The following is a 14,015-nucleotide window of genomic DNA, read 5'->3' as shown; positions in this document are numbered from 1 at the left end:
GAACCTGCAAAACAATGAGGACAGAATTTGTTTGAAACATCCTGTTCCTCTCAAATAGATAAGGTCTTACATTGTGGTAGTCATAGACTTGATCTGACTTACATTTGATTTACAATGGGCTCAAGTAGACAAGATGTGATTTACACTAATACTTCCCCGTTTATGATTTTTGTATGAATTTACTGAAAAAGATAGCTGAAGAGGCAATATTGCACCATTTAAAGATTTAATTTAAGAATGGCTGAAGAAGGGGGTGGCTACGTGATGCACTGGATAGAGCACCTGCTCTGGAGTCAGGAGATCCTAAATTCAAATCCGACCTCAGACACTTAATAATTACCAAACTGTATGACCTTGGGCAAGTCACTTAATCCCATTGCCTAGCCAAAAAAAATAAAAAATAAAAATAATAAGAATGGCTGAACAAGCTGTGGGATATAATTGTAATGGAATATTGTGATAGAATAAATGACAAGCAGGATGATTTTAGGAAAAACTTAGAATTACATGTATGTAATTATTATTTAATGAAGAATATTATTTAATGAAGAACTTTGAATGTTTTACCTATTCTCAGCAATTCAATGATCCCAAGACAATCCCAAGGAACTAAGGATGAAACATACTGTCCATCTCCAGAAAAATTAATTTAATTGATATTGACTGAATATGGCAGATAGCATACTATTTTTCACTTTTACTTTTTTTCTTATTTCAATTTCTTTTATAAAATGACTAATATGGAAATGTTTTACCTAAGTGCATATGTATAACCTCTATTTGAATGCTTACTGTCTCGGGGGAAAGGGAGGGGAGAAGGAAGGGAGGAATTTTGATAGGAATAGGGAAGTAGGATGGATGGGACTAACTCTGAGCTCAAAACTGCACTTCCCCATTCACCAAGAAATCTCAGGGAGATGAAAGATGCTTCACAGTCCATAGGTTAAAGATGTATTAAGATTCATTCCAATCTGGGACACTAATACATTGTTGATGGAGCTGTGAACTCATTCAGCCTTTCTGAAGAATAATTTGGAATTATGCCCAAAGGGCAATAAAAATGTGCATACCCTTTGATCTAGCAATACCACTACTGTATCCTGAAGAGATCATGAAAAAGGGTAAAAATATCGCTTATTCAAAAATATTCATAGCAGGCCTGTTTGTGGTAGCAAAAAACTGGAAATTGAGTGAATGTCTATCAGTTGGGGAATGGCTGAACAAATTGTGGTATGTGTATGTTATGCAACACTATTGTTCTATTAGAAACCAGGAGGGATGGGAATTCAGAGAAACCTGACAATTACTGTAGTACTAACACTTATTTTTAAGGATTTTCATGAACTAATGCTGAGTGAGATGAGCAGAACCAGAAGAACATTGTATACCCTAACAGCAACATAGGGGGGTGATGATCATCCTTGATGGACTTGTTCATTCCATCAGTGCAGCAATCAGGGACAATTTTAGGGTATCTGTGATGGAGAATACCATCTGTATCCAGAGAAAGAACTGTGGTTAAACAAAGACAAAAGACCATTACCTTTAATTTTTTTTTAAAAAAAAGGTATCTTATTATGTAATTTTGCCATCTCTTATATTTTATTTTTTTCCTTAAGGATATGATTTCTTTCTCAACATTCAATTTTGATCAGTGTATAGCATGGAAACAATGTAAAGACTATCAAACTGCCTTCTGTGGGGGGTGGGGAGGGAATCAAGATGGGGAGAAAATTGTAGGATTAAAAAAATTTTTTTTAATTCATTCCAAACATCTATGGAGTGAGATAAATATTACTTTACAGGGCTTGCTATTTTCTTTTTAAGTTAAAATGTTTAATTTAGTCATTTTATCATTTACCCTCTTGCTTGTGACTCTTCTCCCTCTTAAATATTAATGTTTTGAATTTGAGAGATTGATTTTGAGAGATTTTTAACTTATTTTCTTTCTATATGTGGTCTTAGCTTAGTTATTATTGGTTCTCTTTTTTCTTTCATACATTTAAAGGTCAGCTTTTTTCTACCCTATATCTTGTTTTCTATATCTGTCCAAATGCTTTATCTTATTTCATTCTTACTGTAATCCACATATTTTTCGCAATCCATGAAATTTTACCCAACACAAATTTCCAAGGTACCCAGGGTCAGTTAGAAAAGTAGCTTTAGTAACGGACATGATTGATTTTATGAAGCTTTTTAATTTGTTTTCAATCCTTCTGATGGAATAAGATGCATCCTGCCAGTGGATTGGAGACCGGATAAGTGGTTGTGGCTGTGGAGTTCTATCTATACCTTTTCTGACAGAAGTATTAGTTTCCCCTCTTCTTCAATCTTCCTAGAACCTTAAAATTTTGATTTTTAAAGTATTCTCCTGATAAACAACAGTGAGGTTAATACTGACACTTATTTTTAACCTTCCTGGGTAATCCATTCTGGAGCTCATTGGGCTGCTGTGGTTGGCAAATACATTGATTATAAATGCTGTTGTCAGCACTTGTTCTTCATTCACTATCAACATGGAGAATACTAAATACTTACCTCTTTAACCTCTGGATTGTGTGGTGCCAGTAAGTTGACTTTCATCTCCCTGAGATTTATTGGTGAATGGGAAGTACAGCTTTGAGCTCAGAGTTAGTCCCATCCTACTTCCTTATCTCCCCCAAAATTCCTCCCATCCTTCTCCCCTCCCCTCCCTGTGAGACAGTAAGCAAATATAGGTTATTCATGTGCATTTATGTGAAACATTTCTATATTAGTCATTTTGTACAAAATTGAAATAAGAGAAAAAAGTGAAAGTGAAAAATAGCATGCTATATGCTATATACAATCAATACCATTATTTCTCTAGAGATAAATAGTATGCTTCATCTTTAGTATCCTTGCTAAGAAAACCTAAATGGAACCACAAAGCATCAGACTTATATAAGTCAATAACAATAACAAAAATATAAATATACATGATACACACACATTTGTTTCTGAGGATGATGATAAATAAAATACAAGACCAGGTTTTATATTTACGAGGTGGAGTTAAGGCTCTTTTAGGAAATATGAAACATGCATCAATTATAACAGAGAATTATTCTAGTGATTACTGGACAATAACACTTAAAAATAATAGCATGTTAATCAGAATGATCTACTTGCTATGTAGAAGAGAGCTAGAGTTGAAGATGGAAAGTCTGGATTTGAATCCCTGGTCTCCTGGGTGACCTTGAGCAATTCAATTCACTTCTCTGATACTCAGTTTTCTAATCTATAAAATGAGGGGTTGGTTTTGGTGAATTCTAATGTCTTTCTAAATGTAATGCTATGATGATATAAATCACTCCATGTTATTAATGACCTTCTATGTACAGTGAAACAGGTCAAGAATTGTCATTCTTTATTTACAGAAGAAGGAAGTCTAGGTCCATACTATTTTTTTTTAGTACCTCTAAAGAAGTTAGCACAAATCAAAGTGACTATGTACAGTCTAGAGTCATGAGAAGGAATGGCAAATATTTATAGATGCTAAAAAGAACTGGAATCTTTCATTAATTAATGAGAATGAACAAATAGCATTGGGCATGGGCTATAGCAGGAAATTTATTTTTAGATTAAGCATTAGGCCACTTCATTACAAGCACAATTAAGGCAGTCAACAAGCTGCCAAGAAAGATTGAAGAATTTTCATTGCTGGAAAGACTTCAAACTAAAACAAGGCAAACCCTCTGCCAAGCTTAATGATAATTAAATCATTGCTGTGAAAGAATTAAATAGATCAGAGAAATCATAAAGGCTGACTAAATACTTCTCACATAGCATCTAATTCTAAAAATTTAATACTCCACACATTGTTTATGACACTAGAACTCTCACACAAAAAGAAATATGTATTATGACTATAAAATATAGGACTAGTTTCCTTAAGTAAACAATATTTTTCCATCTTTATTTTAAAATCACACATTTTAAACATTTGCTAACTGAGTTTAAGGGGAAAAAAATTTTGTTCAATGAATCATATTTCTCTGTGGCCTCTCCACCTACATATTTTTCATGAAAATCCATTAAAAATCATTACAAATATGGGTCATTTGGAAACTCTGATTAGCCACTATTTCACTTCAAGATGATGAATTCAACAGCAAATCTATAATATCATACCAGTTTTTGTCAGCTTAGTGACAAATTTCATCAAAATAAACCAACTCTTTCAAAGGCTGCCATGAAACACATAGGCAGACATGAAATACTCAAGTTCAAACAGAGATTTCATTTTGTTGAAAAATTAAATCAATATTATTTTTCTCCTTGCAAGGCAAGCACCTATACTCTGAAATATTTGTTCTTTATTTGGAATCAGAAGATTTGGGTTCAAATCCTAACTTTGATAGTTGTCAGTTCTGTGACCTTGGTCAAAAATAATAATAATAATAATAATAGCCTCTCTGGACCTCAGTTTCCTCATCTGGTAAAATGGGAATAATAATAATAATACATAACATAAGTATTTAATGGGATTGTTGTTAGAAAAGTATTTTGTAAGCTGGAAAGTGCTATATACATGTGTACAAGTGTTTGGAACTATATCCTAAAAGTCACTAACTTGTCTATACTCATTGAACTAACCAAACCACTATTAGACTCTTAAGAGATCAAAGAAAATAGAAAAGGATCTATATGTACAAAAAATGTACAAGAAGATCTATATGTACAAAAATAGTTATAGCAACTCTTTCCATAGCAGCAAAAAAACAAAAATAAAAACTAAAAATAGGAGGGGTGCCCATTTTTTGGAGAATGACTAAATACATGAATGTACTAGAATATTATTAAATAGAATATTTCTTGAACTACAAGAAATAATAAAATGAACAGTTTCAGCATAAACTAGGAAGATCTCTATTAAATGATGCAAAGTGAAGTGAAAACTAAGAGGACAACCTATATTATGACAATATTTTAAAGAAAAAGCAGCTTTGAAAGACTTCAGAACTCTGATCACCACAATGACAAATCATGATTCCAAAGGCATGCTACCCCAACCTACTGGGAGAGGTGATGGCTTTAAAATGTAGTCATGTGCTCATTTGTTTTTCTGTCCTACTCATGTTTTTCATGAAGGTTTTTTTTATTATTATTACTGTTGTAGTTGCTCAGTAGAGAATGGAATTCTAAGGGAAATAAATAGTTGTTATTTTTTAAAATAAAATGTATGACATTAAACTTTAAACTTAATTAACATTGTTATTGGCTAAAGTTCACAATAAATATGTATTTTAAATAACGTATTTTAAAATAAATTTTAAATAATGTAAATAAATATGTATTTTAAAATAATAATAATAAATTTAATCAGATGTGATGGAACACACCTGTAATCATTGCTTTCAATAAGGTTGAAACTGATAGGCTGAACTATGTAGTTTTGAGTTGCAATAAAGCTAACAATATTTGGATGTCTGCATAATGTCTGATAATGCTTTGTCCTTCATTCTCAAAGAAGACCATGACATCAGGGAGGTGCTGCCATGACAAGCACATAAATTGGATTTGAGTGAGGGGTGCTTCACTTTCTCCTCCAGAGTTGTCTGGTTCCAGATATGGATCCAGATGACTGGAGATGGCCCTGGATGTGAGGCAATCAGGGTTAAATGACTTGTCCATGGTCACAAAGCAAGTGTCTGAGGCTGGATTTGTGCTCCCATCCTTCTGACTGGAAGAATAGATCTATCACCAATATGGCAAGCCTAAGGAGATGAAAACTAGATCAGATTGGAAACAGATCAGATTAGAACTTCTAAGGTGTTCAGCATTGGGCTCAGAACTGTGAATAGGTGAGACAGGGAAATTCCAATAAAAAAATCTAACCAGAAGAAAAGAAAAAAATTAAGTAGTCCCAGAAGTTGTGTGTGCCCAGAGTTTCAGGAAAATAATATTAATTATGTATAACAATAAAAATTTGGCAGAAAGAAAAGATGCACATTAATATAACACTTTTAAGGTTTGAAAAACACTTGCCTCACAACAGTCCTTTGAGGTTTATAGTGAAAGCATTACTATTCCCATTTCATAGATGAGGTAGATTAAGTAATTTGACCACATCATTAATGAAGATGAAAATCAGGATTTTCTGGGTTATACTCAGATTTATTGATTCCCAGTATTTTTCCACACTGATGTGATTGGCATTTGTAGGATGGAAAGCAAATCTAATAGTATTTAATGAAAGAAGAATATCTTTTTAAAAATATCCTGACATATAAAACTTAGGGAAGTTGCTCTTAAAAAGAATTCACTCAAAATGAAAATTACACAAATCAAAATAATTATTCAAGTACTGGTGGTCCAATTTATGAATTTGTCAGCCTTCTCCCTTCTTGTATTCTTTGTGGCTAATTCCTTTATCATTGCTAATTTTAGTACTATCAACATAACATGGACAAGAGAAGGGAAAGGTCAATTTTCTTATTATAATAAAAACCCACTCCACTAATAAATATCTGGGTATAAAGGTGACACTGATTTCTCAAAGATTATGCCAGTGGAGTATAAGCTCTAACAGGTTCTAACAGCCTAGAAAGTATTATAATATGGATCTGGTGAAGGACTGCCTCTGCCATCAAGGACCAATCTAAATTTGGAAAGACCCCACCGCCACTACATTAACCTCAGAGTGATGAACTATGGATGATAGCAATTCTTAAGAATAACCTACTAAACTGAAAAGGGCCAGATACCTATAGCAGAGGAAGAGTAACCACTTTACACTTATTACATTTTAAGTTCCTTGAGGATAAGCATTGTCTTTTGCCTCTTTTTTTTAAAAAAACCTAGGTTCTGGTACTAAATAGTTACTGACTGCCTCATTCATTTATAAAGTATTTCATAATTTTAAAGAGTTTCACATATAATATCTCATCTGATTCTTCAACTAGACTTGTGAAAAAAAGTTTATGATTATTTTCCTCATTTTAAAGATACAAAGAAAAGGTAGGGTTTTTATGTGGCAGACAGACTAACTTCTGACTTCAAATCCAGGAGATGCTTTATGATGCCACATACTGTCTTATTTCTGTCATATAAGATCCACTTTTGGGAGGTAAAGGTAAGATTTTTCACCTGATCTAAAATAAGAATGTCCATCTATGCATGTGTTTCATTTATCCAGAGCATTCCTCTTCACTTCTAACATAGATTATAATTATGTCTCAATAGTAAATACATAGAGATATATACATAGCAAATGGTGTTTTTTATTCTTAGTATTTTCCGCCCCTCCCCTGCTGTCTGATGATGAGTTCTTTAAATGATATTATTCTCTAAAAATGTCTTTCAAAAACAAAAACAATGACTAAGGAACTTATAGGAATTACTGGTACTTACACGTTCCTGACCAGCTGTATCCCAGATGAGGAACTTATGAAGCTCATTTCCACAAGGCACAGTTTTAGTCATGAAAGAAGCACTGTAATTAAGAATCAACACTAGGTTAGTCCTGTAAATCACTAGGCTTCAAAAAAGCCCCCTCTACTCTTCAGCAGACCTCTGGTTTCTTGAGCAAACCCCTAAGAAGAAAAAAGAATAGTTGGGGTTGCCTGTCACTGAAAAGAATCTTGGGCCTTCCATGCCAATGTAATAATGGTCTGTTTTAAAAAATCTAGGAAATTATTTTTATACATTTTGATGGACTGTGTTTCTTCTAGCAATCCTGTTGTAGTGTGCATAATATTTTTCAGCTCTTGGAAAAAAAAAACCATGTATTTTTAAAAAGAAAAAAAAAAAACAAATACCACAGCAAATTTGATTTCCAAACAACTTGATATGTTGATACTATTACAGTTTTGTCATGGCAACAGTAGAAATGGCAAAATGGCTCATCTAATGTGCTATGTTGTGAGTAAATTCAAAGTTAATAGCAACTACAAAATTGCCATTATCTCTATTCCCCAGCCTTTGTACCTGCTGAATTATGGATATAACAAATATATTTATTAACTGTAATAAAAATGTAGGATCCTCAAGAAATAATGATACATTTTCTTTCTTCCTCATTTTTTCCTGGGTAATATCCATATATGATCACCTACTCTTTCTTATTTCATATAAAAGACTTCCCTAAAGTCCTCCTCTGCTATGGGACCCTGGATTCCTGAAGACAAGACCAAGGAAAAACCAGTTCTTGGAAATTTATTGAAGATTTTATTAGGGCTTAGTCAAACTGAGGTCTTTGAGTACAAGACCAGGGACAGACTCTATATCTATTGTCCATGAACTAGATAAATTTGAGGAGGTACAAAGCAAAGTATGGAGGCAATTCCCTAAAGTACTGAAAGACTTCACAAGAAATGAAGAATTTCCTCCACATCTTTTTTACAAGATGTACCTTCTCAATGGCCAACATATTCTCTCCTTGCCTTTCTTCTAATTCCTTTTTTGAATCATACTCCTTAAATATTAGAATTTCAGGTACACCAGAGGCCCTACTCCTTTGATCCGATGACCAATGCTTACAGAACCCTGCCTTATGAAAAGGTATCTCCTCACTTTCTTTGAAGAGGTGAGGAAGCTAGGGGTGTGGAATTATGAATATAACACCAGACTTTTTCAATCTGTTGGTTAGTTTTGCTGATTTTTTTTTCCTTCTTTGTTACAAGGGATGGCTCTTGAGAGGATAGAGAAGTATGATAGCTTCAGTCCTGCATTCAATAATAATACCAAAGTAGTTCTATTCTATGAACCCACCTGCCCACTGCCCATATGTTTCTTCATATATAATTTTTTTTTTGGTTTTTTGCAAGGCAAACGGGGTTAAGTGGCTTGCCCAAGGCCACACAGCTAGGTAATTATTAAGTGCCTGAGACCAGATTTGAACCCAGGTACTCCTGACTCCAGGGCCAGTGCTTTATCCACTGCGCCACCTAGATGCCCCCATATATAATTTGAACTGGAATCCTACTAATCTATACTTGTATAACCTGTTGTGTTTTTTTCCCCACAAAGCCTTTCCACCTCTAAAATCCAACTTTGACCCCCTTTCTTAGACTCTAAATTGACATATTCCACTTTGGGCCCCTCCCTCATGACTCATAACTCTGTCCATCTAGGCTGACTCCATGTGAGATAAGAAGGAGGATATCCTTCTCCACCTTGCCTCACCACCTCCTTTTGGCTTCCCTTCACTAAGGGTGGCTTTCTCCCTCATTCCCCCAGTGAAAATAAAAAAGAAATAACATCAACTTATATTCTTCTGGGCTTAAATATACTTCATAATGGGACAACTAGGCAAAGAAATGAACAGAGCGCCAAACAGACCCTTTATCTTTGTGTGACTCTGGGCTGTACTCTGTTTGCCTCAGTTTTCTCATCAATAAAATGACAAACCACTCCAGTGTCTTTGCCAAGAAAATTCTAAATGGGGTCATAAAGAGTCAGACATGACTGAAAACAATTGATCAACAAATTTCCTAATAAGTACAAAATAGTTCAGAAGTAAACAGAAACATAGTGATGGATGCAGAAAATTTATTGTCTCATTGTAATTGACAACTGAAGTGGAAGTGTACCCCAACCTTTCTGGCTTGTGAGCTTCGTTGGGCATGATTATATGGTGCATCATAAATGCTGAAACATTAATCCCTTTTAATGAGTGATTTCGTACACATACACACACACATAAATACACACACACACAATTTGAAGGTTTTCTAAAAAAGGAGAGTTGTATTCTACAAAGGCAACTCTGGACAACAGATCAAACAGATAAGAGACAGGCATTTTAAAATGTTTTGTAAACCTTAAAGTGCTATGGAAATGCGAGTTATTTTTTTTAAACTGATAGCTTCAATTGAAATGCCCTCTCTTTAACTGGTTTTATAAATTTCCCTCTTTTTTTTGTCCAGAAAAATTTAAATAGCGGCCATCTAACTTAAAAAAAAAATACACAGATACAAAACTGCAGCTGGAAAATAAAGTATATCCCTGGGACTTCCATTTTCAAACTAATCCTCCAATTGCTGCCAAAATTATTTTCTTAACATCTTAACCAAGCTATTTCTCTGCTCAAAACCCATTGATGATTCTATTGTCTCTAAGAAAGGGCCTGATATTAAAGTCCCCTCATCCGGTTTCCACCTACTGTTGGTAATGTTATTCACATTACTCTCCTCTATGCATTCTCCATTTTGCCAAATTAGACTGCTAGCTGTTTATCAAATCAGACAAACTGTTTCCTGTTGCTGAACTTTCTGGCAGGTTGCCCATATGTGGGCAATGTCTTCTTCCCTTTTTTTTGGTGAGATAAATGGGATTAAGTGATTTGTCCAGGTCACACAGCTAGTTAAGTGCCAAAGGTCTGAGGTCACATTTGAACTCAGGTCCTCCTGACTTTGCCAAGAGAAGCATTCTACCCATTGCACCACCTAGCTTCCCCCCGCTTCCTTGAAGCTTCATCATCTCATCTTTTAGGCCTTACTTGATATTTTGAGCTGAAAGTCTTTTTTTTATTCTCAAATTTTCCTAGAGCATTTTGTTTAGATTTCTCCTTTGCCCCCATCTCACTTTACTGACACATCACCTTACCTAGATTCATGTCATACTCCTCATCCCCCCAACCCCAAGAATGTAATTCTTTGAAGTTAGGATATATGCTACTTTTACTCTTTGAATACTGAGGGCCTTGTAGAGAATAAGCACATAGTAAAGTTTTATTGAATTTGTATGAATTTCACAAATGATGATTGATATATACCCCACAAGTAGCCCATTCATCAACCATAGTTTTATTGTCAGATTAAATTTAGATAATCTGGAGAACTCCATTATCTGACAGTCCTTAGCATAGTGCCTGGACCTAGCAGATATTTATTTATGAATTAATACTAATTATTTATGTCTACTGAGCTGAATTGAATTGAATTGGTGGTGTCACCAGTTCTCTTTATGTGACTCATAATACTGAAAGAACAAATGAGTTTATTTACAGGTCAATGACAACAAACCTGATTTTCCTTTAGATTATATCTGATTTGTAAATTTTCTTGTTTGTAGTCTTCACTATTTGATGGTGAAGGCAGGGACTGTTGAGGCCTTTCTTTGTACCTTCCAGTGCCTGGTATATTGGACCTGATGCATATTGAGCACTTAATATTTGTTGATAGATGAATAATGCAAATATTATTAATAATGCTGCCTGCCTATGAAGAATACGTATCCAGAGACCTATTTGGTGCTTCTGATGAAGTTCCTCAAGACTAGTCTCTTTTGGAAGGTTTTAGGAGGCTGAGCTGAAGCCAGTTAATGGTTCTGGTTTACACTGAACTTTATATTTGCTCCTCCTACAGCTCCCCTGCAGAGACTGGGTCCTCCTCCTCCTCTACCTGCATCATGTAGTTTGGCCTTTAGTCAGAGGTGCATTAGTAAATATTGAACAACATACTTTGAGGTTTAATTTACAGTCTAGATAATCACCAAGACAATAAATGAATTCCCAGTTGGTAGTATTTTGCTGATTAAAGTGTAAATGCTCACACTGAAAATTTCACAACTGGTTAGAGCTGACTCCAGCTCATACCCCTATGTTTAGTCTCCATGTAGGTATCTCTGTTGCCACAGAGTTCTAGTCAGAGGCCGATCCTATAGTTATTCAAAGATCTTTGACAGTCTCCCCTGATCCCTCAGAATCCCAGCTTTGGATGCCAATGAAGTGCCTCACAGAGGTAGTGATATGGTTTTACTCATCTCTGGTCTAATATAGAAGCAAGTCCAGTGGTCAAGAAGACAATTTGTCCCTGATCAGTATATGGAACTCTGATCAATAACATCATGTTTTGTCAAAGTTATATTCAGGTTGATATCCTGTTCATTCCAGTACTAAAGGGATATCTTCCCTGCCCATGATGGTCCTTCTCATGTATTTAAAGGGTTTGGCAAAATTGAACCATCCCTTCCACTCTAACCCTCCCCAAATCCCTCTGGGGTCAGCCATATAGGGATGATTCAAACTCCACAGGCTGTTTCTTCTCTCAACTCTAGTTTAGAGAATGGGACTGTTTGGGATATATCCAATCATTCATGGAGCCAAGGACTTAGTCCTCCAGTGACATTTAGGAAAGAGAAAATGTTAGAGTCCTGCCTACACTGAAAATGTTCCACTAACAAGAGGAAAATAAGAACAGAGACAGCCTTTGCTGTACAGGAAAGAATTTTGATTTGGAACCAGAGCTTTTGGCTTAAATCCCAGATATGATATAGATTACTTGTATGACTATGGGGAAGTCACAGCTTTCAGTTTCCTTATAAATACTGAGTTTTAGTTTCCTTATAAATGGGAATAATAGTAATAAATCATTCACAGGGCTGTTGTGAGGAATACCATTTTTTGAAACTTAAAGTGCTTAGCAATAAGTTATTAATAAAAAAAGAGCATCATATTGAGAGTTAGAAGTTCTAGTCCTATAATAAATTTGCTGTGTTACCTTAACCACACCTTTCTGGACTCCAAATTACTGAACTATAAAATTTTATGATTCTAAATGGATCATCTTTGCTTTTAAGAATCAAATAGCACTGAATTCTATAGCATGGCTCAATTCCAAGATAAAACTATGGCTATCTTGTGGGGGGTGCATTTTGACCACCATTTGTGAATTTTAATCAATTCAATAAACACTTGCAAAGTGCCTACTATCTAAGGATAGAAGGATAAAAAATGTCATAGCTCTTGCCTTCAGGGAACTTTACATGGTGGGGGGAGGAGAGAATCATGACACAAATCCAAATAAATAAAATATAGGTAAGATGAGATAGGCACAAAGGAGAGGCAGACAAAGGGCTTTAGGCTTAAGAGAAAACATTAAACTGGGGAGATCAGGAAAGACCTCAAAGATGAGATAGCACACCTGGATTGAGCCTTCAAGGAAAACATTCCCCACAGAGCCAGTAGCACAAGTGTTGAGAGACTGGAAAAAGCACATATGATTAAAGGAAAACTAGTAGTCTGAATTCCAGGGCTTTCCCTCTTTTAATTATTTCCTATGTATTCCCTCTCTTGCTTTACATACATACATATATATATATATATGTATATATATACATATATATATATGTATATTTGTTGTCTCCCCTATTCAGTTGTAAGCACCTTGAGGGCACAGATTATTTTTTGCCCTTTTTTTGTATCTCCAGCACTTAGTAGCCTGATACATAAAATCTTTATTTAATTGTATCAAATAATTTGGCTGGAATGTAAAGAATAAAGAACAGGAAAATTAGCCAGAGAAATAAGAAATTTCTCAGGATGTATCTCGGTCCTTAGAATCATAGAAGCACACACAAAGGTTATGACAACACTTGTAATAATTACAATGAACAATAAGTGCATTAAGGTCATTTGGAGCTTAGCCTGAGCTTTATCTTAAATGCCCTTGGACTGCTTTCTTCAGGCTGAAGTACATTCCAAAGTGGTGAAAGGAATGCACAGGTGAGCTGGAGGACAGGGGATTTGGTGTTTGCATTATAACTCATGATGATTTTCTGCAGAAGTCATCTCTAGCAGAAAAATGACAGGCTCTCCTTACTACAATTGAAAGATATACATGCACATATAAATGCAAAAATGTCAAAGTAATTTGCTTCATTATCACTGCTAAAGTTTTTTACATTTAATTAAATTTGAAGATGTGACATTAACCCTTTAAGTGATAGAACAAAACTTCCTAGCCTCTAAAATGGTGTTTCCTATGACAGCTAATGACAATTTGAAAAAGTCCCAGATTTATGCTTTGAGATTATTCCTTATATCTTTCTTTTATAATCAAAAATACTAGTCAGAAACAATGGGAAAGAGACAAAACTTACTTTAAAAGATTTAAAAATTTGACAGTGAGGCTACGCTAGGAAGTAAAGCATTCAAACTTTGCTGCTCAGTTTTCCAGCCATGTCCAACTCATCATGATCCTATGTGAGGTTTTCTTGGCAGAGATACTGAAGTGGCTTGCCATTTTTTTCTCCAGCTCATTTTACTGATG

The 14,015-nt window shown here is 34.8% G+C and overlaps 1 protein-coding gene across 1 annotated transcript in view; it reads right to left on the bottom strand.

Moving 5' to 3' along the window:
• The window catches only part of RAB31 (RAB31, member RAS oncogene family), a 196,042-nt gene that overhangs the window by 91,508 nt on the left and 90,519 nt on the right, over positions 1–14,015 (bottom strand). Inside the window, exon 3 of the mRNA XM_074201263.1 lies at positions 7,375–7,456. Within this exon, the coding sequence (XP_074057364.1) occupies positions 7,375–7,456 (82 nt within the window). The remainder of the gene's footprint in view (positions 1–7,374; positions 7,457–14,015) is intronic.

This window comes from Macrotis lagotis, chromosome X (assembly GCF_037893015.1).
Source record: "Macrotis lagotis isolate mMagLag1 chromosome X, bilby.v1.9.chrom.fasta, whole genome shotgun sequence".
Lineage (NCBI taxonomy): Eukaryota > Metazoa > Chordata > Mammalia > Peramelemorphia > Peramelidae > Macrotis > Macrotis lagotis.
Note: the sequence above shows the minus strand (reverse complement) of the source record. Positions and strands in the feature narration are given on the sequence as shown.